At 60.2% G+C, this 26,902-nt stretch overlaps 16 protein-coding genes across 16 annotated transcripts; 9 read left to right on the top strand and 7 right to left on the bottom strand.

The window, feature by feature from the left end:
- Window positions 1-7: 7 nt before the first annotated feature.
- On the top strand, window positions 8-1,174 carry OT_ostta16g00570 (unnamed product; the record flags this gene model as incomplete). The annotated part of the gene is made up of 1 exon (XM_003083459.2): window positions 8-1,174. The coding sequence occupies one exon, from the start codon at window positions 8-10 to the stop codon at window positions 1,172-1,174; it is 1,167 nt and encodes a 388-aa protein (XP_003083507.2).
- A 75-nt stretch (window positions 1,175-1,249) lies between these two features.
- OT_ostta16g00560 (Dihydrodipicolinate reductase, N-terminal) lies at window positions 1,250-2,098 on the bottom strand (the record flags this gene model as incomplete). The annotated part of the gene is made up of 1 exon (XM_003083458.1): window positions 1,250-2,098. One exon carries the CDS (start codon window positions 2,096-2,098, stop codon window positions 1,250-1,252), a length of 849 nt encoding a protein of 282 aa, XP_003083506.1.
- A 1,005-nt stretch (window positions 2,099-3,103) lies between these two features.
- Window positions 3,104-4,819, top strand: OT_ostta16g00550 (Pyruvate kinase, barrel; the record flags this gene model as incomplete). The annotated part of the gene is made up of 1 exon (XM_022985196.1): window positions 3,104-4,819. The coding sequence occupies one exon, from the start codon at window positions 3,104-3,106 to the stop codon at window positions 4,817-4,819; it is 1,716 nt and encodes a 571-aa protein (XP_022840295.1).
- Window positions 4,820-5,024: 205 nt separating this feature from the next.
- On the top strand, window positions 5,025-5,459 carry OT_ostta16g00545 (Adaptor protein complex, sigma subunit; the record flags this gene model as incomplete). Its single annotated transcript, XM_003083455.2, has 1 exon — window positions 5,025-5,459. The coding sequence occupies one exon, from the start codon at window positions 5,025-5,027 to the stop codon at window positions 5,457-5,459; it is 435 nt and encodes a 144-aa protein (XP_003083503.2).
- A 116-nt stretch (window positions 5,460-5,575) lies between these two features.
- OT_ostta16g00540 (CAAX amino terminal protease) lies at window positions 5,576-6,382 on the bottom strand (the record flags this gene model as incomplete). Its single annotated transcript, XM_003083454.1, has 1 exon — window positions 5,576-6,382. One exon carries the CDS (start codon window positions 6,380-6,382, stop codon window positions 5,576-5,578), a length of 807 nt encoding a protein of 268 aa, XP_003083502.1.
- Window positions 6,383-6,641: 259 nt separating this feature from the next.
- OT_ostta16g00530 (Ribosomal protein L14b/L23e) lies at window positions 6,642-7,360 on the bottom strand (the record flags this gene model as incomplete). Its single annotated transcript, XM_022985187.1, has 3 exons — window positions 6,642-6,934; window positions 7,053-7,169; window positions 7,348-7,360. 3 exons carry the CDS (start codon window positions 7,358-7,360, stop codon window positions 6,642-6,644), a joined length of 423 nt encoding a protein of 140 aa, XP_022840294.1.
- Window positions 7,361-7,931: 571 nt separating this feature from the next.
- Window positions 7,932-11,309, top strand: OT_ostta16g00520 (2-oxoglutarate dehydrogenase, E1 component; the record flags this gene model as incomplete). The annotated part of the gene is made up of 1 exon (XM_022985183.1): window positions 7,932-11,309. One exon carries the CDS (start codon window positions 7,932-7,934, stop codon window positions 11,307-11,309), a length of 3,378 nt encoding a protein of 1,125 aa, XP_022840293.1.
- A 136-nt stretch (window positions 11,310-11,445) lies between these two features.
- OT_ostta16g00515 (GIY-YIG nuclease superfamily) lies at window positions 11,446-12,606 on the top strand (the record flags this gene model as incomplete). Its single annotated transcript, XM_022985179.1, has 1 exon — window positions 11,446-12,606. The coding sequence occupies one exon, from the start codon at window positions 11,446-11,448 to the stop codon at window positions 12,604-12,606; it is 1,161 nt and encodes a 386-aa protein (XP_022840292.1).
- An 11-nt stretch (window positions 12,607-12,617) lies between these two features.
- OT_ostta16g00510 (UDP-glucuronosyl/UDP-glucosyltransferase) lies at window positions 12,618-13,934 on the bottom strand (the record flags this gene model as incomplete). The annotated part of the gene is made up of 1 exon (XM_003083449.2): window positions 12,618-13,934. The coding sequence occupies one exon, from the start codon at window positions 13,932-13,934 to the stop codon at window positions 12,618-12,620; it is 1,317 nt and encodes a 438-aa protein (XP_003083497.2).
- Window positions 13,935-14,061: 127 nt separating this feature from the next.
- Window positions 14,062-15,375, top strand: OT_ostta16g00500 (unnamed product; the record flags this gene model as incomplete). Its single annotated transcript, XM_003083448.1, has 1 exon — window positions 14,062-15,375. The coding sequence occupies one exon, from the start codon at window positions 14,062-14,064 to the stop codon at window positions 15,373-15,375; it is 1,314 nt and encodes a 437-aa protein (XP_003083496.1).
- A 397-nt stretch (window positions 15,376-15,772) lies between these two features.
- On the top strand, window positions 15,773-16,672 carry OT_ostta16g00490 (unnamed product; the record flags this gene model as incomplete). Its single annotated transcript, XM_003083447.1, has 1 exon — window positions 15,773-16,672. The coding sequence occupies one exon, from the start codon at window positions 15,773-15,775 to the stop codon at window positions 16,670-16,672; it is 900 nt and encodes a 299-aa protein (XP_003083495.1).
- A 141-nt stretch (window positions 16,673-16,813) lies between these two features.
- OT_ostta16g00480 (Pyruvate kinase, barrel) lies at window positions 16,814-18,397 on the bottom strand (the record flags this gene model as incomplete). Its single annotated transcript, XM_003083446.2, has 1 exon — window positions 16,814-18,397. The coding sequence occupies one exon, from the start codon at window positions 18,395-18,397 to the stop codon at window positions 16,814-16,816; it is 1,584 nt and encodes a 527-aa protein (XP_003083494.2).
- Window positions 18,398-19,171: 774 nt separating this feature from the next.
- OT_ostta16g00470 (Glutathione S-transferase, N-terminal) lies at window positions 19,172-20,110 on the top strand (the record flags this gene model as incomplete). Its single annotated transcript, XM_003083444.2, has 1 exon — window positions 19,172-20,110. The coding sequence occupies one exon, from the start codon at window positions 19,172-19,174 to the stop codon at window positions 20,108-20,110; it is 939 nt and encodes a 312-aa protein (XP_003083492.2).
- Window positions 20,111-20,189: 79 nt separating this feature from the next.
- Window positions 20,190-22,364, bottom strand: OT_ostta16g00460 (unnamed product; the record flags this gene model as incomplete). Its single annotated transcript, XM_003083443.2, has 1 exon — window positions 20,190-22,364. One exon carries the CDS (start codon window positions 22,362-22,364, stop codon window positions 20,190-20,192), a length of 2,175 nt encoding a protein of 724 aa, XP_003083491.2.
- An 815-nt stretch (window positions 22,365-23,179) lies between these two features.
- On the top strand, window positions 23,180-24,323 carry OT_ostta16g00450 (Chlorophyll A-B binding protein, plant; the record flags this gene model as incomplete). The annotated part of the gene is made up of 2 exons (XM_003083442.2): window positions 23,180-23,245; window positions 23,688-24,323. 2 exons carry the CDS (start codon window positions 23,180-23,182, stop codon window positions 24,321-24,323), a joined length of 702 nt encoding a protein of 233 aa, XP_003083490.1.
- A 285-nt stretch (window positions 24,324-24,608) lies between these two features.
- OT_ostta16g00440 (Glycosyl hydrolase, family 13, catalytic domain) lies at window positions 24,609-26,902 on the bottom strand (the record flags this gene model as incomplete). The annotated part of the gene is made up of 1 exon (XM_022985140.1): window positions 24,609-26,902. A coding segment is annotated over one exon (2,294 nt), but the record flags the coding sequence as incomplete, so codon positions are not given.

The raw sequence follows: 26,902 nt of genomic DNA, 5'->3' as shown, positions 1-26,902 counted from the left end.
GATGATGATGTCGACGCGCGCGCGTCCCTCGTGCGCCCGAGAGCGTCGCGCGCGGACGACCGCGCGCGCGAGCGATGACGCGGACGACCGCGCGCGCGGTGGACGCGCGACGACGCGACGGGACGCCCTGCGCGCGGGATTCCACCTCGACGCGTGTCGACGGCTGACGCACATGAATCCATCGCTCGCGACGCCGTGGACGCCCACGACGGACGCGACGCTCGGCGAGCAGTACGCGCGCGCGCTCGAGCTCGCGTCGGACCGCGAGCGACGGCGGACGACGATCGGGCTCGAGGCGGAGGGTGGGACGTTGCGCGCGCGATGGCGAGCGGGACGCAACGAACTCGCGGGCGTCGTCGATAGTGGATCGCCGTTTTTGACGACGTTTCGTCGGTGTGCGGCGTCGGGGTGGGGGTGCGTGGACGCGAGGGATGTGTCGTTCGTCGCGTTTGAGTCGACGAGGGAGACGTACGGATTACAGATTGACGACGCGACGAGTTGGTACGCGGCGACGCGGGCGGGCGTGGGAGAGTTTAATTTCGATGAGCTCGTCTTCGGCGTGGCGGACGGGGTGAGAGGGACGAACGCGGCGCCGTTCTTTGGACTCGTGAAGTACGTCAATCGTGAACGGGGGATACGGCCGAGTTTTTTGCAGCAGACGGATATCTCGTCCTTCGCGTTGGATTTCGATAACCAGTCGTTGACGCTGAGCAGGGACTCTCTGGTCGATCCGACGCGGGCTGGGGTGCTGCGAACGGTGGATTTGCGCGTGAAAGGGGCGCCGGTGTATCACTACGCGTCGCTGTGCGACGAACTTTGGATTAACGGTGAGCGGTTTCAAACGTCCAAGCCGATTTACGTCGCGTTCGATTCGGGCACGACTGGGATGCTCGTCGACAGGAGTTTGTTCGATGCGTCCGATTTTCAGCTCGGGTGTCGATCGGTGGACATGAAGTTTACGGACGTGCACGGTCAGGCAAAGTTTTGCGGGAGCTCCTTGAAGACGTGCACGCGCGATTGTCTATTCATCGTGAAGCCGATTGACGTTCCTTGGGAAGGCGTCGGACGCGACTATCACATCGTCTTCGCGGGTTTGTCCGTCCTACGTAACGAAGGTTCGCTCGTCGTCGACGCCGATCGTGGACTCGTGCGTCTCGGTCGCTTCGAAGTTTAATTCCTTCGTGCGCGTGTGTGTGAACCGTAGCGCGTGTGTGTATGTAACTTGACTTTAAAAAAGGGTGCTAGCGAATCAGTTCATCGCGCCCTCCTTCAAGACGTCGATCATGTCGTACAGCGTCTTCGAGTCCTTGGCGTCAACCTTGCGCTTGAGGAACCCGACCGCGTCGACGGTGCCTTCCGCGTAGATGCTTCGCCCGCACACGTTGTGTTGAAACTCAAAAGAAACCGTGCCGTCGGCGCTCGTGAGGCGGTACGTGTGAAACGCGTGTCCGAGCAAGTGTTCCTCCGGAACCCCCATGCGACCGGTTTGGTTCTCCACGTCCCGCACGAGCTCGATCTGACTCACGTCAAAATCGCACCCGAGATCGTTGAACGAGGCCACGATGGCCTTCGCCGTGCCGCTCGTGTCCTTTTTACTGCTCTGGTGCGACTCCGTCACGGTGAGCGTGTACCCCGCGAACGCCCCGGGAAACTGCTCCGCCATGAGTTTCATCGCCGCCTGAAACGCCACCACCTGCTTCCCCATCTGCGGCGCGATCACGGCGTAGTTCCCACTCGCCTTGACCTCTCTCAAAAGCGCGTCCCGATCGCCGCCCGTCGTGCCCATGACGAACGGTACGCCGCACTTTACGTACAGCTCCCCATTCGCGTTCACGCTCTCCGGAAGCGTGTAATCGACGACAATCAACCCAGGATACGTCTCCATCGCCTTCTTCAACACCGCTTCCCCGTCTTCCGCGTCCACATCGATCACCGTCACCGCGACGCCGTCGACGTCGACGACCCCCGCGCGCCCTTTCCCCAACGCCGTCGGAATCAGCTCGAACCCATCCCTGCGCACGACCGCCGACGCCGTGGCGCGTCCCATCTTCCCACCGACGCCGCACACCATCACGGGCGTCGGCGTCGCGTCCACCATCGCGCGTCGACGCACCAGCGCCCGCGCGCGTCCGTCACCGCGCCTCACGACCGACCCCGCGTTCGCACGCGCGCGTCCGCGCTCGACGACGCGCGCGGGCGCGCGGGCGCGCATGGGCGAACGTCGACGACGCGCGCGCGCGCGACCGTCTCCCGGGCGTCGCCCGCGGCCGTCGTCGACGTCGACGACGTCCACGGGCGACGGCGCGCGATCGTGACGGTCGGATGTCCGTATTCGAGCACGCGTGAACGCGATGTACGACACATGACACACGCGATGGTCGGATGTCCGTATTCGAGCACGCGTGAACGCCATGTACGACACATGACACACGCGATGGTCGGATGTCCGTATTCGAGCACGCGTGAACGCCATGTACGACACATGACACACGCGATGGTCGGATGTCCGTATTCGAGCACGCGTGAACGCCATGTACGACACATGACACACGCGATGGTCGGATGTCCGTATTCGAGCACGCGTGAACGCCGTGTACGACGAACGACACGCGTGACGGTCGGACGCTGTCGTCGCGTACAAGAGCCCACATGGGACGACATCACACAGAATACGAACGCGTCCCGCCCACGCGTCGCGTAAAGGCACGCACATGGGACGACATCACACAGAATACGAACGCGCCCCGCCCACGCGTCGCGTGAACGCACGCACATGGGACGACATCACACAGAGTACGACACCAGGCTGTCCCGCACCGAGGAATATCCCGCGACGACCACACCCGAGAGCGTCGGTTACGCCGCCGTCGCACGTCGACGCGTCGACGCCGCGCCCGAACGCGCGAACGAGCGCGCGGGCGCGCGGGCGAGAGCGCGAGCGCGAGCGCGAGAGAGCGAGCGCGCGTTCGGGCGGTCGTTCGCGCGCGTGGAGGTGCAAAAGAGGCCGTGGACGCGGCGGCGGGGATCGCGATCGCGCGCATCTTTTTCATCGCCGTCGACGACGCGCGAACGAACGAGCGATCGAAGCGAACGTTGAGGCGCGATGTCGTTGTTGAGTCGTCGGAATGAATCCGCGGACCCGATCCCGATGGAGGAGCGACCGGCGAAGACGGCGAAGACGGTGGGCATGAGCGGGTTGAGCTCGAACACGGCGCTGAGCGCGTTATTAGGCTCGCGAGGGCACGGGACGGCGCAACACATTCTGGAGAATGGGCACGTGCGGGCGCTGAGTGAGAGCGCGGAGGGGATGTTTCGCGAGCGGGATAGTCACAGGATTGGGTTCAAGTCGAAGATCATCTGCACGCTCGGACCGGTTTCGAGGACGGTGGAGATTTTGGAGAAGATGTTGCGAGCCGGAATGTCCATCGCGCGATTCAACTTCTCTCACGGCTCGCACGAGTACCACCAGGAGACTTTGGATAATCTCAGACTTGCGTGCGCGAATACTGGAGTGGATTGTGCGATTTTACTCGACACGAAGGGACCGGAGATTCGCACCGGTATGCTCGACGGCGGCGGCCCCATCATGTTGGAAGTCGGCAACGAGATCACGTTGACCACGGATTACGACTTCAAGGGTAGCGCGGAGAAGATCGCGGTATCGTACCCGGATTTGGCGAAGGATGTCAAGCCTGGATCGAAGATTTTGTGCGCCGACGGCTCGGTGACGTTCACCGTGCTCGAGTGCGACGTCGCCAAGGGCGAGGTGCGATGTAAGCTCGAAAACAGCGCCAAGCTCGGCGAGCGCAAGAACATGAACTTACCGGGCGTCGTCGTGAACTTGCCGACGATCACCGAGAAGGATCGCCATGACTTGATCGAGTGGGGCGTGAAGAACCAAGTCGATTTCATCGCCGCCTCCTTCGTTCGCAAGGGCAGCGACGTGGAGTACATTCGCAGCGTCTTGGGCGACTTTGCGAGCAAGGTGTCCATCATCTCCAAGGTTGAAAACATGGAGGGTCTGGACAACTTTGAAGACATCGTGGAAGCCTCCGACGGTGTCATGGTCGCTCGCGGTGATTTGGGCATGGAGATCCGCATGGAACAGATTTTCTTGGCTCAAAAGCGCATGATTAAGCGATGTAATCTGGCGGGCAAACCCGTCGTGACGGCTACGCAAATGTTGGAGTCCATGACTGGCGCTCCGCGACCGACTCGCGCTGAGGCGACGGACGTCGCGAACGCCATTCTCGATGGCACCGACGCCGTGATGCTTTCGGGCGAAACCGCAGCGGGCTCGTACCCTCTGGATGCGGTGAAGTGCATGGCGTCCATCTGCCGCGAAGCCGAGGCGTACGTCAACGATGTCGCCGACTACTTCCAAATCCTCGAGCAACAAATGGTCCCGCTCGGGGTGACGGAGGCCATGGCATCCTCGGCGGTGCGTACGGCGCAAAAGGTCAACGCCTCGCTCATCATTACCCTCTCACGCACCGGTCACACGGCTCAGATGATCGCAAAGTACCGTCCCGCTATGCGCATCATTAACGTGTGCATGGACGACGCTGGGTTTCCGGGTCGCGCCCTGGAAGTATCTCGTCGGTCGCTCATAACCCGCGGACTCGTTCCTCTGCTAGAACACCCAGCATGGCGTGGCGAGAGCGGCCACCCGCAAGAGGTCATGCGCAATGCCATCATATACTGCCGAGACGTCCTCGGCTTGGTCAAAGCTGGCGACGCCGTAATCGGAGTCCACAGAATCATGGGCGAGGCAGTCTTAAAGGTCGTCATCGTCCCAGATGAGCTCGCCGAATCCTAATCTATCAGCACGTATATTAATTTGTCTCCAAGCACAGCACAGCACAGCAGATTAGAAGGCCAGTACCGTGTAATAGGTAACCAAAAAGGCGCAACAGCAACAGTCACAGTCATCCGCGCGCGAGGTCTCCGCCCGAGCGTCCCAAGATTCCCAAAATCTCAGTCATTCCTCACACGTCCACCCCTCACGCACCGACCCGGACCCCATGATCCGGTTCATCTTATTACAGAACCGTCAGGGCAAAACCAGACTGGCGAAGTACTACGTCCCGCTCGACGACGACGAGAAACGCCGAGTCGAGAGCGACGTCCATCGATTGGTCGTCAACAGAGACCCCAAGCACACCAACATCTGCGAGTTCCGTGGGAACTCGAAGATTGTCTATCGGAGATACGCCGGACTATTCTTCTCGTTGTGCGTCGACCTGAACGATAACGAGCTGACGCACCTGGAGTCGATTCACCTATTCGTGGAGATGCTCGATCACTTCTTCGCAAACGTGTGCGAGTTGGACTTGGTGTTTAACTTTCAGAAAGTGTATCTGTTGGTGGATGAGTTCATTCTGGGGGGAGAAGTGCAAGATACGAGTAAGCGGGCGATCATGGAGCGCTTGGCGGAGCTCGAGCGGTTGAAGGATTGAAAACGCGAGCGCGGCGAGCGCAGAGCGTAGAGTACGTTAGAGATAGGGAATAGGTTCTAGTCGTTATGAATACAACAGAGCGGCGGTGTACAGTATGGATGAATAAATCGTTTGCGTCAGCTCGCGAGCGCGCGCTCGACGAGGACGCTGGCGTTGAAAACGGCGTGTGCGACGACGGCCGCGGGTAAACCGCTCGGGGTCGATTTGGCGAACGCAAAGACAACGCCGCACGTCGCGAGCGAGGGGACATCTCGCGGCGAGAAGTGCGCGACGGCAAACACCATTGATGATATCGTCACGGCGAGTGCGTTCGAGCCAGAACGAGTGATAAGATCGTCGTAGAGAAATCCTCGAAAGAAAAACTCCTCGAGCGCCGGGGCGACGACGCACGCTGCGATCGCGGCCGCCGAAGTCGCCAACGCGCCCCCATCCGCACTCGTCGCGAGTGCTGCCGTATCGATTTTATCAATCCCATCGCTCGCGCCGAAAAGCATCGCGCTCGCACCGTCCACGACTCTCGCGCAGACGCACGCGACAGCTCCGAAAGCGACGCCGTCCAACACCGCCCGTCCACTCGCCCACCCCTCGACCGCGTCGCGCAGCACATCGTCGTTCGAATCATTCACGACTCGATACGTCGCGTACGCCTTGATCGTTTCGCACGTCAGCGCCACGATCGCGAGGTACTCCACGTCGCTCGTTTCGCCGAGTCTTCCCGACGCGAGCGCGCTCGGAGCGACGTACCCGAGCGTCACCCACGCGTACGCAAACTTTGCGCTCGCATTGAGGACATTCGCATCGACGCGCTCGCCGCTTGAGCGCGTGAAACGAGTGCTCGAACGACGAGCTCGAGCGTGTGAGCTTTGATAGTGAAAGTTGAGCTGACGAGGACGAATTTGAGCGCGTGAGTGCGTCACTCGCATCGAGTCCACGACGCGAGAGGCTCGCGAGGGCGTCCCCACTCGAGTCGCGGGGACGCAGCGCGGACTCGAGGGCGACACGACGGCACCTGCGGTCGGCTTGCTCGCGCGGTTCGGGCAGAGTGAAACGCGTGCAGAGCAAGCATGACCTTGACTTGGCTAATTTTTATTCACACACGCGCGCGGTCTACGGTGTCTCGCTACGTGAGACATTTTCGCATATTCGCGCTCGCCGCGTGAACGTTCTAATGTCTCTAACACATTAGACGATGGAGCTCGCGGCGCTCGCGACACGCGGCCACAAGTCGGCGCACTCCTTCGCGACCGGCCCCGCGATGGCGCTCCCCTTCAACTCGCCCTTCGGGTTCGTGATAACCCCCGCATTGTCCTCAAAGTAAATGATCAACCCTTCCTTTCTGCGGATCGGCTTTCGTTGTCGAACGATGATGGCCGGGAAGACCTTCTTCCTGAGCTCGGGCTTGCCCTTCTTCACCGTGGCCATGACCATGCTTCCGGGGTTAGCCGCCGGCAACCTGTTCTGGCGAGATCCCCAGCCTGTGATACGCGTGAAACAATTCGTCATCGGGCGTCAGTCAAAGTCTCAAGCATTGAATCGCGTCGCGTCGAGCACCGAACGCGAATCAATCAAACAGGGTTTCGCTCCAATACTTACGCTTGACGGCGATCATGTAGAGGTTCTTCGCCCCCGTGTTATCCGCGCAGTTCACCACGGCACCGACCGGAAGACCGTAGGACATCTTGTACTTGGTACCGGAGGCGTTACCGCCACCTGTAGGACGCGAAAACGAATCAAACAACGCGTCAGTCGTCGTGTTCGCGCGCATCGCGAAGCCCTAGTGGGTTCGCGATCTCTTTCGCTTCACGCCCTCGCGTCGAGCGCGACGCGCGCACGAGAACGTCGACGCGTCGATCGTGACGACGGGTTACCGTTCGTCGCGCGCACGCACCTCGCTTGGACATCGTGTGCGTTCGAGAGCGTCGCGAAGAGACGGCACGGGGCGACCGTCGGTCGACCTCGTGCGTGGTCGCGAAGTGTGCCCATTGCATACTTTAATAGTTTACAGTCGATGAATGCATGTAAATTTTACATAGATCTAGTAGTACTATAATACATTGTATCGGACACGAGGCATCATCGCGACGCCACCGTCGCCTCGAGCGCGCGCGCGGCGCGCTCGCACCGCTCGAGCGCCCGCTCGACGCCGTCGAATTCCGAATCGTTCGCCCCCTTCGTCACCACCGCCTCGACGCACCGCAGCGCGCTCTCGGCGTCCGCGACGGCGGCGTCCGCGTACATTCGTTGCGCGCGCGCGCAATCTCTCGCCGACCGCACGAACGCCCGTCCCCTGCGCTTGGCGTGCGCGCACACCTGGACGTGCCCGTTCGACACGTCGTCGGCGAGCCGAGCGATCGCACACCTCGCGTCGTCGAGATCGAGCGCGACGTCCTGGGATGACATGCGCGCGGGAGTGACGGTTAGCCGACGAGCGCTCGAAAACGTCACTCCGTGGCGTCTCAGAGCGCGTGCGCGATGGCGTCGAGACGGATATCGAGCGTTGGTGATCGTCTACGGCGCTCGAGCGCGCTCGCGGCGTCCACGAGGGCGACGAACGCGCGAGAGACGGGCGACACGGTGCTCCACATTGGGAATCACCGCGCTTGGATTCGTCATGGAATCGGACGCGCGCGACGTGCGCGGTCATCCGAGGCGGCGTCGCACGACGCTTTACGGCTCATTGAACTCGCGCGAGCGGTCCGCGCCCGTGGGCACCTGACCGCGTCGTTGGATCCGCTCGGGCGGTCGCTTGGACCAATCACGAAGGGGTTCGAGACGATGGAGGCGACGACGCCGGCGGACGCGCGAGACATCCACGCCCTGATCACGGGGTACCCGAATCTGTTGTATAAAGACGGCGAAAGGGTGTCGTTGGGGAAATATTTGGGTTTACGGGAGAGCGATGCGAACGTGGCGCATTACTTGGGCGAGGACGCGGCGACGCTCGATCCGAGCGGAAGGGCGGAGAAGACGCGATGGCGGGCGAACGAATTATTCGAGCGCTTACGCGACGTCTACTGCGGAACGATGAGCGTCGAGTGCAATCATTTGACAAGTCAGGATCGCAAGCGGTGGTTACGAATGCAGTTCGAAAGCGGACCGGAGAGACCGAGCGAGAAGACGCGGCGCAAGACGTTGGCGAGGCTGTTACGAGCGGACATGTTGGAGAATTTTCTCGCCGAGAGATTCCCGAGCGCAAAGAGGTTCGGATTAGAGGGCGCTGAAAGTTTAATTCCAGGTTTACAGGCGTTTGTCGAGCGCGCGGCGGAGCGCAGAGTGGAATCCATCGTCCTCGGCATGCCGCATCGAGGTCGTCTCAACGTCTTACACAATGTCTTCGGCAAGCCATTAGGGGCCATCAGTGCGGAGATAGTGGACGATAGATCATCATTCTTGGTCGGAGACGTGCGATACCACCTAGGTGCGCGAGCACGCGTCGATGTGGAGATCGAGGAAGGGGAGAAACGTCCGGTTACGATGACGCTGGTGCCGAATCCAAGTCATCTGGAGATGGTGAACGCAGTCGTCAGCGGCGTTGTTCGCGCGAAACAATTTAGACGCGATCCCGAGGCGCAGGGTGCAGGAGCGCGAGCACATGTGCTTCCACTCCTCTTACACGGTGATGCTTCCTTCTGCGGACTCGGACAAACGGCAGAGGTGATGACGCTGCAAGATTTGCCTGATTACAGCACCGGCGGGACGGTACATGTCATCGTGAACAATCAAATCGGTTTCACCACCGTTCCTCGACGGGCGCGCTCTAGTCCACACCCGAGCGATGTCGCGAAAGCGTATGGGGCACCTATAATTCACGTAAACGGCGATGATCCAGATGCGGTCATTCGGGCAATGAGACTCGCGGCTGACTACCGCGCCGAATTTCAGTCGGATGTCGTGGTAAACTATGTGTGCTACCGACGCTTCGGTCACAACGAGCTGGACGATCCTTCCATAACGCTACCGCTGATGTCGAAAAGGATAGATTCTACTCCTCGAGTGGCGGCGACGTACGCTAATGTGTGTGTTGCCGAGGGCATGCTCTCGAATGACGAGTTGCGCGAGCTCAAAGAGGACATCACAAGGGATTTGGCCACTGATAGTGCCACGCATCAACATTTCATTCCGACCACGGAATCGTGGCTCGCATCTACACATTCAGTGACGACAGGCATCGCCGGTCGAGAAGCTCTAATCACATCGTGCGGAACGGGTATGCCGCTCGATGCCTTGAAGGAAATTTGTTACTCGATTACTTCGCCACCCGCGGACAAGAATTTCGAGTTACACCCGTACGTGAGTGCCATGTTCGAGGCGCGCAGAAAAGCGATGGAGCCCGAGGCGCAAGTGGGCACAGGACGGATTGATTGGGCGACCGCCGAAGCGCTAGCGTTCGCATCCATACTGATGCATCCGGATGATAAGTACTGGGGTAAGCACGTCGCGTGGTGGATGAACCCTGACGAGGAAGCCCCGCTCGGATCGCACGCGCACGTTCGAATCAGTGGCCAAGACGTCGTCCGTGGAACATTTAATCATCGTCACGCGGCTGTGTATTGCAGTCGGACATCGTTCGAGCACATTCCACTCGACAATATGGGCGTTGGATCGCAGAATAGATTTATTGCCGCGAACTCGCCCTTGAGTGAGCACGCTGTGCTCGGATTTGAGTACGGCTTCTCAATCGAGGCGGGTAAAGAGGCCCTCACTATTTGGGAAGCGCAGTTCGGTGACTTTGCGAATAACGCGCAGGTCATCATAGATCAATTTATTTGCTCCGGGGAAGAGCGCTGGGGCCAGCGCAGCAACTTGGTGCTACTTTTGCCGCACGGCTACGAGGGCCAGGGTCCCGATCACTCCTCTGCGAGGCCCGAGCGCTGGCTTGCCGCGGCTAATGACGATCCCGACGCTCTTCCCGGTAATGCTGCAGCGGACATCGCGTTCGCTGAGCGTACGTTTGAGGCGCTCGGACCAGATGCGGACGGTTTCGTGTACGTAGAAAAAATCAAAATGATCCTACAACCTGATGAGGTTGAAGATACAGCAAAAACCGAAACATTCGCCAGGGCGCTCGAGTCGAGCGATGGAAGCGATACCAGCGGTATGTGGGAAGACATCAAGGCATACTTTGGCTCGAGCGGAAAGATTCACCGAAGGGATTGGATTCGATACATGCGCCGGCGCGCGCGAGCGTCATTCATGACGCGCGCAAACTTCGTCCTCGTCCAGCCGTCGACGCCAGCGCAGTATTTCCACGTGCTCAGACGTCACATGAGCTCGCCACATACGAAGCCTCTGGTTATTCTGACCCCGAAGACGCTGCTCCATCACAAGTACTGTGCGAGTAAGCTCATGGATTTCGCTCCAAAGTCATCCTTCCGAAGAGTCATCGCTGACGGCGACGCCGGAGACGACGTCACTCGCCACGAAAGCATCCCACTCAAGCCCGCGAACGAGATCAAGCGCGTGGTACTGTGCACGGGGAAGATGTACTACCAGCTCGCTCGCCAAAGACTGGCGAAGAAAATTGATGACATCGCTATCGTGCGTCTCGAGCAGCTCTTCCCGTTCCCGCACGACGCCTTGGCTCGACGTCTCCAGCGCTACCCCAACGCCCACCTCGTCTGGGCCCAGGAGGAGCCAAAAAATATGGGTTACTGGGCCTATGTCGCCCCCAGGATCGCCACCACCGAGCGCGCCACCAGAACGCGCGCCACTTCCGACATCTCCCGCCTCCGATACGTCGGCCGCCCGCCAGCAGCGAGCGCCGCCACCGGCTCCTTCGCTATTCACACCACCGAGACCGCGAGTGTGATCAACCAAGCCCTCGACGCTGATGAAATGCACTCGGTGTAGACCATTCGCCACTCACGATATTGTAACAACAACACGATTGCCGCATTATTGACGCCTTGACGCTCTTCGTCTGAGCGGCGCCAGGTGCCAACATTCAAAAATAATCCACGGCAACACATCCGCACTTCGCGACGCCATGCGCGACGCGCTCGAGCGCCCGTCGTCAACCGCGGACCAAACCACCACATCGTGCGCCCGTCCGTTACACGCGTGTTACCTCGTGATCTCCCTGGACGCGACGAAGAGAGGAAAGAGTTACGTCGGGTACACGATCAATCCACCACGGAGACTAGCGCAGCACAACGGCGCGCTGGCGAACGGCGCGCGATACACCGCGTCTCTACGGCCGTGTGACATGATTTTAGTCGTTACCGGGTTTGAGGACGAAGCGAGCGCGTTGAGGTTCGAGTGGGCGTGGCAAAAGCCGGCGACGTGTCGAGCGACGCGCGACGAGGCGAGAAAGAGAAAGTTGAGCGATAGAACGACGGCGCCCGGGAAGAAGGCGGAGTGTCTGTGCGCCATGTTAGGGTTAGCACCGTGGAGACACATGCCGCTGACTCTACACGTGATGAGCGAGAGCGGGTGGGGGTTGATCGAGCGACATCTGAGTTTGCTTCCAGAGCACGTGGAGCGAAGGCGTACGAGCGCGGAGGAGATGGAGGCGCTGGTGAAGCGGAGCGCGAACGGAGGACGCGGGGACGACGCCGTGAGGGTTGAGATGAGTGAAAGAGCTCTGAACGTGGACGCGAGTGGGCGAGCGATGAGTGCGAGCGTGAGTGCGAGCGACGGGGCGAGACGAGCGATGAAGTGCGCGGCAGGTGACGCGTGCGACAGACACGACGTCGATAGAATGGTTTCTTTCGATCGATGCGTCGGATGTGACGGATGCGGAGCAGTTTTCCACGCGACATGTCTTGCGAAACATTTCTGGTTGCGTGCGGGGGAGGCGGCGAAGGAGTGGAGCAGTCGATTGATCCCCGAGCGCGGGCCGTGTCCTCGATGCACGAAACGCCTGACTTGGGGCGTGGCTCTCGGCGCGACGCGAAGCGTTTCCATCGCGCCGAGCGACCTGAAGCGCTCGAACTGTGAGGATCATGATGACGATGATCTTGATATCGAAGTCGAGGTGACATCTGGCGTGAAGAAGCGTCGAACGACGTCCGCGCAGAAGCGATCCAGGCAGCGTATCCGAGCCTGGACAAGAGATTTGTCAGACCTGGACGATGGCGACTCGACGAGCGAAGAGCTCGCGTATTACGCGTCGCAGATCAGCGGTGATAAGTTTTCTTGCTCCTAGATTGTATTGATTTAGTTTAGATCGCAGATAGGTTCGTTCAGGCGCCCCGCGATTACTACGGCGACGTCTGTGATCGACGCCGAATCGGCCTCGAGCTTCTTTGCAATTCGTCGAGCCTCAACAAGAGCAACTTCGTCTTTGAGAATCTCCTCCATAACCCTTCTTAGTCGTCGCCACGTGAGGCATTTCATCGGCAATGCTCTTGCGTTAGTAGTAGATCGAAGGAGAGCTGCGTGGAAAGGCTGGTCCCAAGCAGCTGGCACAACCAGCTGAGGCCAGCCGAATCTCAATGCGTGCGCCAAGCAACCGATCGTGCCGTGGCTGACGAAGAGGTCGATATGTATCCCCGCACACGCTTCGAGTGGAAGAAATGGTATGTGTATCGAATTATTTGGAAGTGGTGGCAAGCGATCAGCGTGTCTGGTGAGAAACACTGCCTGTGCGCAGCTGCCTAGTGCCCGCATCGCTTTTGCCGCCGCTTTGAAGTACTTCGCCGCAAACGGTGGATTCCCACTGGCTGAGACGAACACGATCGTCGGAGAGTCGGCTCGATCGATGAAACACCGCACTTTACGAACCGCTTCGCACGAAGACTCATCGACATCGGGGGACCTTAAGGGAAAGCACACCTGATGGAATCCTTCGGGTGCTTGAGCAAACATCTCTGGATACATCGCGAACGCGCCTCCTTGACATAAAAACCAATCCTCAAAAACTCCGCCACGAACTGGGTCATTCGATCCCATGGACGCCGCGCGAAAATGATTCAATCTCGGCACGAAAGCGGCATCGACGAGGCGGTGTGCGAACCAAATGGCGAGACGTCTCGGTCGAATGCACGACACCGTCTCATACAGATACGGTGGAATTTTCAAATCTGGCTTCCTCACTAGCGCGGGAGAGAGCACGACTGAGAAACATTCCACCCGTGAACGAACGCCACGCTCGCGAATCTCTCGCTCTTCGATGCATCGCACCGCGAGATCCAGCGTGTGCGCCATGATGATGATCCGTCCTCGCGCGCTCGAAATGAGCTTCTCGAGTTTGCGCGCGTGTTCCTCCCAAGTCGACATCCAAAACCGCACGATTGCCCCACCGTCTCGCCCTCGTCCGCCGTGATCCCGACGCAACGCCTCGTATTCATCGCCGTCGCCCACTCCCACGAACTCAGCGCGCGCGCACTCTCGCTCGAACGTCGGATTACTCATGAACACAACCCTCGTCTCTCGCAGCACCTCTCCCAGCGCGTCCGCCAACATCGCGCACGGTCTCGCGTCCCCATCACTTCCACACGTCGCGCTCACGACCACCACGTCGCCCGCGCCCATCGTCCTCGGCGCCCGCGCGCCGCGGCGTGCGGTTCGACCCAACGACGATTCGTCTTCGACGTGACGAAAACAAACAACGTAAAGACGGTTGGCGTTCCACATCGCCGCCGCCGGAGAATTCGTCGCGATGCGCGCGGTGTCGACCCCGCGCGCGGCGCCGGGGGCGATCAAAAAGCACGCGCGCGCGCGCGGGCGGGGCGCTCGCGATCGCGCGCGCGCACGAGCGCTCGAACCGAACCGCGAGTGGCCCCCGAGCGACGTGTGGGAGGATTTTTGCGCCGCGCACGAGGGTGGCTGGCACGGCGCGATGTCGACGCACGATCCGCGAACGGGACGGGCGATCGCGCCCGACGGCGACGCGAGCGACGGCGACGCGGTGCGCGATGGGAATGACGCCCGGGAGTGGACGATCTCGACGGTGGGTGGGATGACGGGGGACGGAGACGCGCTGCGGCTGGAGACGCGCGGGACGCGGGACGGAGCGTCGAGCGATGGATCGAGCGACGAACGCGCGGTGACGGATGTCTGCGGCGGTGGACAGATGGGTAAGATGTTTATCGTGCAGGGATGTTACGCGCATGGGCCCAAGGTGCTGCCGGCGTGCGAAGAAGGGGCGGAGGCAGAGTTTGAGTTTGCGTTCGCGGAGGAGGAGACGCCGGGCGAGCGCAGGCGGGTTCGATTGGTCGTGCGCGCGGCACCGGGGAAGAAGAGAAACTGGGAGTTGGCCACAATTGAACTCACGCACGAGATGGCCAGCGCGTCGGGGATGTCGACGTGCGGATCGGCGACAGGGGAGTTTCTGACGGAACGGGCGCTGGGCTCAGGCGAGTGGCGGGCGTCGAGCGGAGTGACGTTCATCGCGATTGAGGCGCTCGCCGAAGTCCCTGAAGATCGCGAGGAAATAGATCCCGAGACGGGTGAGGTTATGATAAAAGGTGGTGAATTAGGACCGGCGCAAAAGCTGGCGCGAGAGAAGCCAGAGGACACGGCGCTCGCTCGAGCCGCTGCAGCGGAGAAGGCGGCGGAGGAAAATCGAGCAAAAGACGAGCTCGACGCAGCCTTAAGAGATCCGGAGGGCATGCTCGTCGTCCCATGGTGGGCGGTAAAATCTCCGTCGAGTTGGTCGATGGCGGGCGAGTACATCATCGGTGGAAACTCCCCTCTCGTGTTCCTCCCGAACAATATGTGGGTGCTCGTCGAATCCGTCGACAATCAGCTCGTGGTGGAGTGCGGGCGATACGACGAGGGCGTACCAAGCGCCGTGATCGACGACACAGAGCGTCGCGTCCTCGCGCGACGTTATCGCAAAGGTCGCTTTGCCTCCGCCTTCTTTGTCCGCGAGCGTCGTCTCGATCCTCAAGAGCGCGAAGACGAGGCGGATGAATTTGACATCTTCGACGAAGACTTCGGCTTCGACCAAGTACTCGTCGACGACGTCTGATCGTCCAAGTTGTAACACCACTGATTCCATGGTCTTCGATGTCCTCCGCGAATCGTTCTTTTCGCACTCACAATGACCCGACGTTCTGACAGTCGTCCCGCTCAGCGCTCTGACTCGAAAATTTCGAGTCGAAATCATTCACAAATACTGTTGAGCACCGCTCGCGCATTTTACACTCACTGCGCGTCGCGCTCGACGGATGTCCGGCGACGACGCGCGAGTGACCGGAGAAGACGCGCGTGCGATCGCACTCGAGATTACTCGCGCGTCCGAGCGTGCGTCGAGCGATGTGAGCCGTCACTTCGTCGTAGAAGATGAAGTTGAAGATGAAGATGAAGATGACGTACGTCTCTCTTCGGGACGCTCGGAGTCGTGGACGCCGTCGAGCGGGAGCGCGATGGAGCGATTGCGCGCGTTGGAGGATGAACTCAGGGAAATGCTGGGCGAGCACGTGGTGGAGGAGGCCATGCGAGGATTGAAGCTGGACGGGGAAGAGGACGAGGCGTCGGCGGCGACGGACGAGGCTCCAGAGCCGCGAGCGGAGACGCCGAGACCGCGAGAGAAGTTAGTTTTAGCGCCGACACCGATGGCAAAGGAGGGATCCGAGGGGGGGAGCGCGTCAAGGAGAGGAACGAGTGCGTCGGCGACCGCGAACGCCCGAGACGACGAGCCGTGGGATCCGTACGCCGCGTTCATCGGTATTCGAAGACAGAAAGAGCCAGAGCGTCCGCGTGAGGTCGAGCCGCATGTTTCACTTGCAGCGGCGGCATCGAAGGTAATGATACCGCTCGATAAATCTCTCACGCACGGCGAGACACTCAGGCTTGTGGCTGATTTGGAGAAAAAGGTGAAGCCCGCGTCGGCGGCCGACTCTCTCTCTCCAAATTTACACCTCGTGAGCGAACCCGAAGTAATCGTTGAAGACGTCAAGGATGAGACCGTAGAGCGGAATTTCACGCAGCAGTACACGCGTGAAGATGCGGTCACGATATTAGAGCTCGCAGGAGATGCCCCGACAGGACTGTGGATGGACACTGCCCAGCACAGCAATTTGCGCTCCAGAGCGCCTCTCATCCTCTCCACCGCGACGCACAAAGGAAAAGAGATCGTCGATGATGCCTGTGATTTAGACGAGAAGAGTGTTACGTCCGGTCGAACGTCAGGGACGCACGCAAGAGACAAAGGCTCTGGACGCGCGCCTAAGATAGCGGGCGTCGAGACCGTTGCGGAATTTCGACAGCTCATGGATAGCATCTTCGAGGAGGGAGAGGATGACCGTGGCGGATTTAGCCATTAGTTTATTTATTGGAAAATGTTCTATCGTTATTTTGTTTTGCAGGAATTCGGAGAGTCGGAAACGATTTCGACGCCGAAAGCGATACTATCGAATGAAAGCACGAAAAAAAGAGACTTCGCGCGAAAGAATCTGTATGCCAACTTAGAAGCTGTCGCCATCCGGAACCTCGACCACCTTCAAGATCGCTTCACCCAAAAGGCGGTGAACGCCAACAATCTTATCGCCAGGCTTCACAATCTTGAGAGAATCGCGAGCGTAAAGAATGGTGTTACGCATGACAGCTTGCGGCACAATGTCAGAGCCTTCGGCCCATTCTTGCGGTTGGATCACCGGAACAATACCGCGGCTCATGAGAAACTTGCGTGCGATCTGACCCGGATTCTCGACAGAAGCGTAGGCCACGGCCACGATCGGGGCAGCGGGGCGGTACTTTGCGATTAACCGCGCGGTGTCACCAGATTTGGAAAGAGTGATGATGGCCGCCGCGTCAACCTTTTGCGCCGTACGAACGGCAGAAGATGCCAGGGACTCGACGGTGCTCATCGGCATCGGTTGTTGCTCAAGGATAGTGAAGTACGTCGCGAGGTTATCGACGTACGCCTCGGCTTCTCGGCAGATGGACGCCATGCACTTCACCGCATCCAGAGGGTACGAGCCCGCTGCGGTTTCGCCCGAAAGCATCACGGCGTCGGTGCCATCGAGAATGGCGTTCGCGACGTCCGTCGCCTCGGCGCGAGTCGGTCGCGGAGCGCCAGTCATGGACTCCAACATTTGCGTAGCCGTCACGACGGGTTTGCCCGCGATGTTGCATCGCTTAATCATGCGCTTTTGAGCCAAGAAAATCTGTTCCATGCGGATCTCCATGCCCAAATCACCGCGAGCGACCATGACACCGTCGGAGGCTTCCACGATGTCTTCAAAGTTGTCCAGACCCTCCATGTTTTCAACCTTGGAGATGATGGACACCTTGCTCGCAAAGTCGCCCAAGACGCTGCGAATGTACTCCACGTCGCTGCCCTTGCGAACGAAGGAGGCGGCGATGAAATCGACTTGGTTCTTCACGCCCCACTCGATCAAGTCATGGCGATCCTTCTCGGTGATCGTCGGCAAGTTCACGACGACGCCCGGCAAGTTCATGTTCTTGCGCTCGCCGAGCTTGGCGCTGTTTTCGAGCTTGCATCGCACCTCGCCCTTGGCGACGTCGCACTCGAGCACGGTGAACGTCACCGAGCCGTCGGCGCACAAAATCTTCGATCCAGGCTTGACATCCTTCGCCAAATCCGGGTACGACACCGCGATCTTCTCTGCGCTACCCTTGAAGTCGTAATCCGTGGTCAACGTGATCTCGTTGCCGGCTTCCAACATGACGGGGCCGCCGCACGCGAGCATACCGGTGCGAATCTCCGGTCCCTTCGTGTCGAGTAACACCCCGCAGTGAATCCCGGTGTTCGCGCACGCCCGTCTGAGATTATCCAAAGTCTCCTGGTGGTACTCGTGCGAGCCGTGAGAGAAGTTGAATCGCGCGATGGACATCCCGGCTCGCAACATGTTCTCCAAAATCTCCACCGTCCTCGAAACCGGTCCGAGCGTGCAGATGATCTTCGACTTGAACGACCCATCCTGCGCGATGCCACCGTTATCGAGAATGCTCTTCGTCATCGACCCCGCGCCTTGCGTGAGATCGACGTACGAGCCGTGTCGCGTCCCTTGCCGGGTCAAACCCATGTCGTCCGCGCGTCGCCTCTTCGTCGTCACCCGCGTGTCGTTCGCTCGTCACCACCGACGCCGTTCGTCGTCGTCACCCGCGTCGCGATCCCGTGCGTCTCGCGCGCGGCGTCGATCGATCTCTTCCGTCGCGTTCGCCCGCGCCCGTGTGCCGCGTCCGTCGCGCGCGCGGTCGTTCGCTCCCGGGTGGCGGCGATCGCGCGGGCGACCGCGCGTCCCACCGTCGACGAGTCCGCACTCGTGATCGAGCCCGATCGAGACACCCGAGGGTTTCCACACCCGATCCCACCGTCGACGAGTCCGCACTCGTGGACGCCCCCGATCGAGACACCCGAGGGTTTCCACACCCGATCCCACCGTCGACGAGTCCGCACTCGTGATCGAGCCCGATCGAGACACCCGAGGGTTTCCACACCCGATCCCACAGTCGACGAGTCCGCACTCGTGGACGCCCCCGATCGAGACACCCGAGGGTTCCCACACCCGATCCCACCGTCGACGAGTCCGCACTCGTGGACGCCCCCGATCGAGACCACACCCGAGGGTTTCCACACCCGATCCCGCGCGCGGCGCCGCGTGTCCGATCGCGCGCGTCCGATCGCGCGATCGGAGATTTCATGCACGCGCGCGATGCCGCACTACGGACGCGAATGAGATAAAACCCCCGCGCGGCGCCGCGCGCGACCGACCGAGTCGACGAAACACCCGGAAAAAACACGCGACGCCGAGGCCGGGGGACGGGAGACGCGCGCGAACGCGAACGCGTCGAGCGCGATGGCGTCGAGCGCGGCGCGCGGACGTGCGTCGATCGCGCGCGCGCTCGCGCGTGGACGCGAACGCGTGGGACGACGGGACGCGCGCGCGCGGGCGAGGACGAGTGACGTGCCGGCGCACGAGAGCTCGCTCGCGGCGATGGGGCTGACGCCGGAGCGACGGACGGGGGGGGGGGTGCGCGCGACGGGGACGACGTTCACGACGTCGGCGACGTGTCCGTTCGCGCATCGGTGCTGGCTCGCGCTCACGGAGCTGGACGCGGGGTATGATTTGGAATTGGTGAATCTCGAGGCGAAGACGGAGGCGTTCGAGACGCTCTTCGCGCGCGCGGCGCCGGACGCGCGGGCGAACCCGAGCGTGCCGATCCTGACGCACGACGGGACGATCATGGTGGAGAGCGCGTTGATTTTGAAGTACATCTCGGAGACGTTCGAGCGAGAGGGGAAATCGATTCGAGCGAGCGGGAAGACTGGGTACTACGGACAGTTGTTCGCGGATACGTTTCAGCAATGCGTGCCGGTGTTCTTTAAGATGCTACGAGCGACGAACGAGGCCGATCTCGGGGAGGCGGTGGACGCGTTCGTGGCTGGATTGAAGAAGGCGAATCGCGTGCTCGAGCTCGGCGCCGCGGCGCGCGCTGGGGGACCGTACGCGTGCGGCGAGCAGTTTACGACGTGCGACATCATGGCCATGACATTCGTACCTCGCTTTGAAATCGTTCTCGCGCACTACCGCGATTTCAACCTTCGCGAGACTTTGGCACGAAACGAATGCTCCGCGCTAGAAAAGTGGATCGACGCCGTGAGTTCAAGACCAAGCCTGGTTTACACCTTCGGCGAGATCGAGCGTTTAACGGGAAAGACGCACGAGCAGGCTTTCGTCGATCATTTTGCCAAGTTCGTAACGTGGCGATCGAACGAGGGCCGTGTCGCGACCTAGCCACCACGACGTGGTATATTTGTAACAAGAAGGGAGCACGAATATCATCAATCCACGGTTTTTTGATACTAAAACGGTGTCACTTATAGAATTTCGTCGTGGTAGAGCGGACTATCTGAGGACCATCGCCCGATCGGCGAGGAGCTATGCTCGCATTCTCTGCGCGCGAAGGGAATGATGGACGCTGCAATCGGGGTGGCGGGGCCATCTGAACCGCGGGTGCGGGTGGTTTGGCCTCCGTCTTCTCCACGGGTCTGGGTGGCGTCGTCGGCGCGCGCGGACTTTGCTCCCTGGAATCCTCGAGCTCTACAGAACTCGTTGACAGCACCCTCCTTTCATCGAGCGACGCGAGTTTATGCATGAGTTGCACATTCAAATAATGCGCCGGTCGGTTTAAGCGAGCGGGCGACCCCGTCGGCGTCGGATCAAGAGTGGTTTCGATAGGCGTCATGTGCCCCGACGAGTGCGGCTCGCGGACTCGCTCGGGCGAAGACACTTCACGCCTCACATGTGCCGGCATGGACATTGAGAGATCGCTCGCGCTCACGCTCGCGCTAAGAGTCGCGTCCGTATCCACATCGACAACCTTCGGCTGCATGAAACCGAAAACAGTTGATGTAAAGCCAGCACTTTGACTGCGACCGCGCTTCGCACTGTTTCTCTTTGACGGCTGCGGCGCAACAGCATCGTCGACAAAATTCTTGAAGGTCTCGTTATCATCATCATTATCAGGAGAGGACTTCGAGGACTTCGCGCTCTTTTTCGCAACGAGCACGACAAAGGCGTAGAAGATGCTGACAAACATCAGCAAGCCAATCGGACCCACAAAGTAAATTGAAGAGAAGATGCTCTTCCACTTCTCGTGTCTTTGTTTTTCCACCTCCCTCTCTTGACGAACGATCTCGACAGCCGCGGCGGCCACACGCTGAACGGTCTCACCGTTCTCCTTCTCTTCCTCTTGTCTTTCTTCTTCGATCGCCTTGTGCGAAGACTTGTACGACTTCCAGTTTTGTGTCTCGCGTTCAGACTGTGGCAAACGCACGGGAAATCGATTCAAGAAATCCAACGTGAGAGCTTCGTCGTCGGTGTTTTCGTTCCGTTTGATGTTCTCAGCCGTCAACACGTTCTCGTCTGCCGGCCTGAGCCCCTTGCGCGCCCACGAAGTCTCCGTCTGCTCTTGGTCGCCGTGTACAGCGTTGCTGTACAAATCTAAATCCTTCGTGGTGTCAATTGTTTTCTTCGGCGTCACATCTTCGATCGATGTCTTCTGCTCGACGTTCATCACCGGCGGTGGCGTACTCTTTGTCGCATCGATCGCATCGGTACTAATCCCTTCGGCCAAAATGTGATTGCCCATCAAAGACGTGGCGTTTGAAACAACCGAGGTTGCCTTCCATTGCGCCGCGTCGCTTGACGCATTCGTCGACGCGATGGGCAGTGTAGACGTCAGCGTGGTCGTCTCTGATGGTACAAAGCTTGAGCCACCCGTGCGTTTTTCGATCTCAGCGAGCGCTGCGTCATCATCATCGGTTGCGAGCGTCGTCTCGTTTCCAGAGGGCACCGATTTCTTCAACTCCTTCTTCAACTCCTTCTCCACCTTATGGGACGTTTCCGAGTTCTGGATGAGGCTAGATGACTTCTTGCTAAGCTGGTCGAAAAGATCCTTTTCAACGCTCTTCTTCCCCAACTTTGCGTCCTTCGCGAAGATGTTTGACTCGTCGGCGAGTCGTCGAAGCGCCTCACCGCTACGCTCGTGCGCACTCAGCATTTCCTTCGTCTCTCGCGCGTGCCGCTTCTTCACGTCTTCCGCGTCGTCGTCGAACGCCGGGAGTTCAAACCCTAATCCATTCGCACTTCTGTACTCGTCGTCATCGTCGTCGTACCGATGCTTTCGATGCTTCCCCAGCGCCGCGACGGGCGTTCCGCTCGGCTCCGGCGCGAACCATCCCCGTCGCGCCGCCGCGCCCCACGACACCTCTCCCGCGTTCTCCTCCGCCGCTATCTCTCTCTCAATCCTCGGCACGCTCAACCGCACGTGATCATCCTCAAACGGGATATCGTCTATGATTCGCTCCCGCCACGCCTCGCCCGCCGCCGTCGTCGCCGCGCCGCTCGCCAATCCACCCCGTCCCAGCGTCCCATCGCCCGTCACCACCCCCGCGATGATCAACGCCGCGCTCACGATCACCGCGCTCGTCGCCGACGCGGGAAATCCCGAGGTCGACGCCCGACTCGAGCCGTCGACGCGCTCCATGACGCCGTAACACCCTCCGTCGACCGAGGCGTTCGAACACCCGCGCCGTACGCCCGCGCGCGTCCGCGCCCGCGCTCGCCGCGCGCTACGACGCGCGCCCGAGCGCCTCGCTCGCCCGCGCGCGCGCACTGGGACGCCACCGCGCGTGTGCCGTCGTCGCCCACGCGCGCGCGAACGTCGCGATCGTGCACGTCGCGACGACGCGACGACGGGGGCACTTTCATTGGCGTCACGCGTCGTCTCTACGACGCGTCGGGACTGAGTGGCGATGTGTACACACATGGGGGTGCGTGGAGACAGTGTATGGACATACACAGCATAAGCGTCACGCGTCCTGGACCCTGGAATACGACGCGTCGGGACTGAGTGGCAATGTGTACACACATGGGGGTGCGTGGAGACAGTGTATGGACATACACAGCATAAGCGCCACGCGTCCTGGACCCTGGAATACGACGCGTCGGGACTGAGTGGCAATGTGTACACACATGGGGTGTGTGGAGACAGTGTATGGACATACACAGCATAAGCGTCACGCGTCCTGGACCCTGGAATACGACGCGTCGGGACTGAGTGGCAATGTGTACACACATGGGGGTGCGTGGAGACAGTGTATGGACATACACAGCATAAGCGCCACGCGTCCTGGACCCTGGAATACGACGCGTCGGGACTGAGTGGCAATGTGTACACACATGGGGTGTGTGGAGACAGTGTATGGGCACGCACACCGTCGGACACCCGGGCGACGGCCGCGGGCGACGGTCGCCCCGCCCGGCGTCCGCGACGGCATTCCAGCACACTACATCGTAGCAATGTCCGCGCTCCTCGCTTCTTCTTTCGTCTCCCGGGTCGCCGCCTTCAAGGCGCAAAAGGTCCAAGTACGTTTTATGCTCGCGCTCGATCGCGCGCGCGCGTCGCGCTCGACCGCGGGGCGCGCGGGAAGGGTCGATGCGCGCGCGGGGCGATATCCGCGATCGGTGATGATTCGCAACGGTCGGCGGCGACGCGCGCGTGATGTCGATCGTTCGACGGCGGAAACGCGTCGGTGATAACGTTCGCGATCGCTCTCGCGCGTCGTCGGCGTCGCGCGTCGACGACGCGACGTCCACGGAGGGAAGATACGTTTTCGGGGTCGCCTGGGATACGCCCGCTCGACCGCGCGTGGGCGAGGGAGATCGGGTGATCACTCGATGGGGTCATCGAGGAGTCGTGACTCTCGCATTGGGACGATGGATTGGATAAGAAATTTAAAGCCAACGGCGAGTTCGTTACGAGCGAGACACTGACCGCGCATCGCGCATTCGTTCACCTCGTTCGCAGAACAAGTCCGTCTCCACCACCGTGAAGGCTGACATCTACCCGGAATTCGGTACCTACCCGGGCGGCGGCGAGTCCCCGATCATCCCGTTCGGCTCCGAAAAGAATGCCGAGCGTGAAGTGATCCACGGCCGCTGGGCGATGCTCGGTGTCACCGGTGCCTGGGCCGCCGAAAACGGCACTGGCATCCCGTGGTTCACCGCGGGTACCTTGTGCACCCCGGATGACTGCACGGCCGTCGCGGACAAGTTCCCGGGCGCCGTCGCCCCGCTCGCCCCGGAAGGCTCCGGCTACCCGTCCTTCTGGAACGTTCTCATCATCGAGATCGTTCTCGTCGGTGCCGCGGAAGCGTACCGTACCGGTATCTCCGACTCTCCGTTCGATGATGGCCTCACCGTCGGTGACGTCAACCCGGGTGGACGATTCGACCCGCTCGGCCTCGCCGAGTCTGGTGACCTCGAAGAGCTCAAGATCAAGGAGCTCAAGCACTGCCGCCTCTCCATGTTCGCGTGGTTGGGCTGCATCTTCCAAGCGCTCGCCACCCAAGAAGGCCCGATCGCCAACTGGCAATCCCACGTTGCGGACCCGGTTCACTCCAACGTCCTCACCAACGCGGCCAAGGGCTTCGGCTTCTACTAAGCGTTTCATCAGGTTAAACGATCGCGTCGAGGGCTTGCTCTCGTTTACGTGACGTGAGATCAATCAATGATACGTTTTGAGAACATCTTACTCATCGATTAAAAAACGAGCCTCGTAGGAGGTGTCTTGTAATACTCACTTCTTGCAAAAGTTCAACTCCCCGCAAAGCGCGCGTCGCGCGGATGTGGGGGCGCGTCCACGCGTTCTGATAGATGCTACTACAAAATGCGCAGGTCCGAGTGGGAAAATAAATAATGAAAAAAATAGGGGGAAGATCTCCCGATTCTATCTGGTCATCTTCTCGGCATCGACGAGATGGGCCTTATCTTCCCAGACCGCCCAGCCGTCGCCGCTAGCGGTGCACTGCCAAGATAGGTTTCCAACTTTTTGCGCGTTCGGCGACCAGGCTTCATGCCCGATCTTCATGCAAATCGATGGCTGCGTGACGTCGACATCGGTACACAGCCCTTCGGTGTATGCCTCCTTCGCGTGGCCTACGTGTGCGGCGTAGACTCCCGCGGTGGCGCGCTCAATGTGAATCGCCGCGTCCTTGGACGAGAGACGGTTGCGCTTACGAACTTCAAGCATCGCGTCAATGGATGGCTTGAAAACTGGATCGACCCAGTGATCAAAGAACACCGTAGGCGTTCCAGGATGCGTCAAGATGTAGCAGTAACCTTGCAGGACCTTGTCCCATGGGAAAGGCCAGTGCTGGAGCGTAGACCCAGTGTCGTGATTTTCTATGAAGGTCACGGCGCGAGAAGGCCAGATGCCTAAGAATCCCGGTGGACGACCTTTGTTGTCGATCAATCGCCAGTACTCGGTGCGTGAGACGGCTTCTTGCAAAATTCCCTTCGTCGTGAAGTCGAACGCGGCGGTGTTACCGGTCGTGGAGTCGACCCAGTTGCACGTGCGCTGGCGGTGAGCGTCTTGGTTATAATCCAAGACTCCATCCCTGTATCCACACTCGTCCCAGAACTCGCCAAAGGCCAAAAACGGTCGCGTAGCTTCGACGTACTCTCCCGTGAAGGCGCCACTGTAACCCTTGACGAAGTCAAACCTCCAACCGCGGAAACCGACGTCGCTACGCAACCATTCGAGCCACTGGGTCAAATCGCGTCGAACAAACTCTTGCGTGTGATCGATATTCGGCGCGGGGAGATAATCCTCGCCAGTCTTATGTGCCCCGCGGCCGCCAAAGGCGGGGTTCTCACACGTGATCGCGCGCTCATCCCAATCTAGCTTCCCGGTGTACTTGTTCCACCGACCGGCGTCATCCTTTGCCTCGGCGCATCTATGATTGATGACAATGTCCGCCACTGGGGTGATGTTGTACTCACGCAGGCGCGCGACACAAGACCTCAGCTCATCTTCAGACCCATAGAATGAGTTCAGATTGTACAAATCCGTCGGTAGATATCCTTGTTTACTCACAGATTTCGTCGGCGGCGGCAACCACACGGATGTGAAACCGGCTTCGGCGATTTGAGGGGTCATCTCAGTCAGGTGCGCGTACCAAGACGCGCCCATTTTTTCTGCGTGTTGGCACGACTCCCAATTAAATCCTTGAAGAATTAATTCACGACCATTTCCGCACGGCGTAGACGGTAGCGGGCGGCTCAGAGGCGATGCAAAGGGTGTTTGCGGGGCCATCTCGGTAATCTTTTTCAGCTTTGGGGCGGCGACGGTGTTCCTCTCATCCAAGGGCAGCCTCGACTTTGCTAGCGTAGAGACCGCATCACCCTGTGCCCTTTTCATGGAAGACTCGTCGTTTTGATTCTTCCGCACGATCTTCGCGCGCGCGCGTTCGCGAGACGCGAGCGCAGCTTCCATCGCGGCGAGCTTACGCCCGAACATGGCGCTCGCATCCGCGCGCTCCGCCTCAAGCCTTATACACTCCTCACTCAGCGTTACCTCGTCCGAACCATCGAGTTCCCACAAAGCATCTATTCCACAGCTCTCCACCTTGGAATACACACGATCAATCTGTACGAGACGCGCCGTGGCGCTCGCCAACTCGGCCGCGACCAACTCGAGCTGAAGCGCCATGCTCTCCGACTCGCCGATAGCCTGCGAACCGTCTCCAATAATCTCACCGAGCCTGTGCTGCATGGCTAAAATCTCCGTTTCCGCGGCGACGCCATAAATTTTCGGCATTCGCGACGTGTAACGCTCACCCATCCCGGTGACGGTTAACGCCTGGACGATGAACCTCTCCAAATCTTGAAAACTACTCTCCGGAACCTGCCCCGCATCCGCGGCGGCGTCGTCGAACGAGGCGTCCAACGACCTCGTCGTCATCGTCACATAAAACACATCGTCCACCGTCCGCCCATCATCCGTCGTTCGCGTGAACGAGCTCACGACGTCCAAGCCGTAATTCGTCAGCGCCGACACCGTCCGCGCGAGCGACCCTCGCCGATTCGGCCCCACCACGCGCACCGACGTGTTCGTCCCATCCACGGGATTATCCACGAACACCGAATACGATCGCACCGTGCTCTCGTCCTCGACCGATCGTCCCGTCCCATCCTCCCGCTCGCGCTCGTCCGCCACGGCGCGCCGCGCCCGCGCGCCCG

The sequence above is a fragment of the Ostreococcus tauri genome (assembly GCF_000214015.3).
Source record: "Ostreococcus tauri WGS project CAID00000000 data, contig chromosome 16, whole genome shotgun sequence".
Classification (NCBI taxonomy): Eukaryota; Viridiplantae; Chlorophyta; class Mamiellophyceae; order Mamiellales; family Bathycoccaceae; genus Ostreococcus; species Ostreococcus tauri.
Note: the sequence above shows the minus strand (reverse complement) of the source record. Positions and strands in the feature narration are given on the sequence as shown.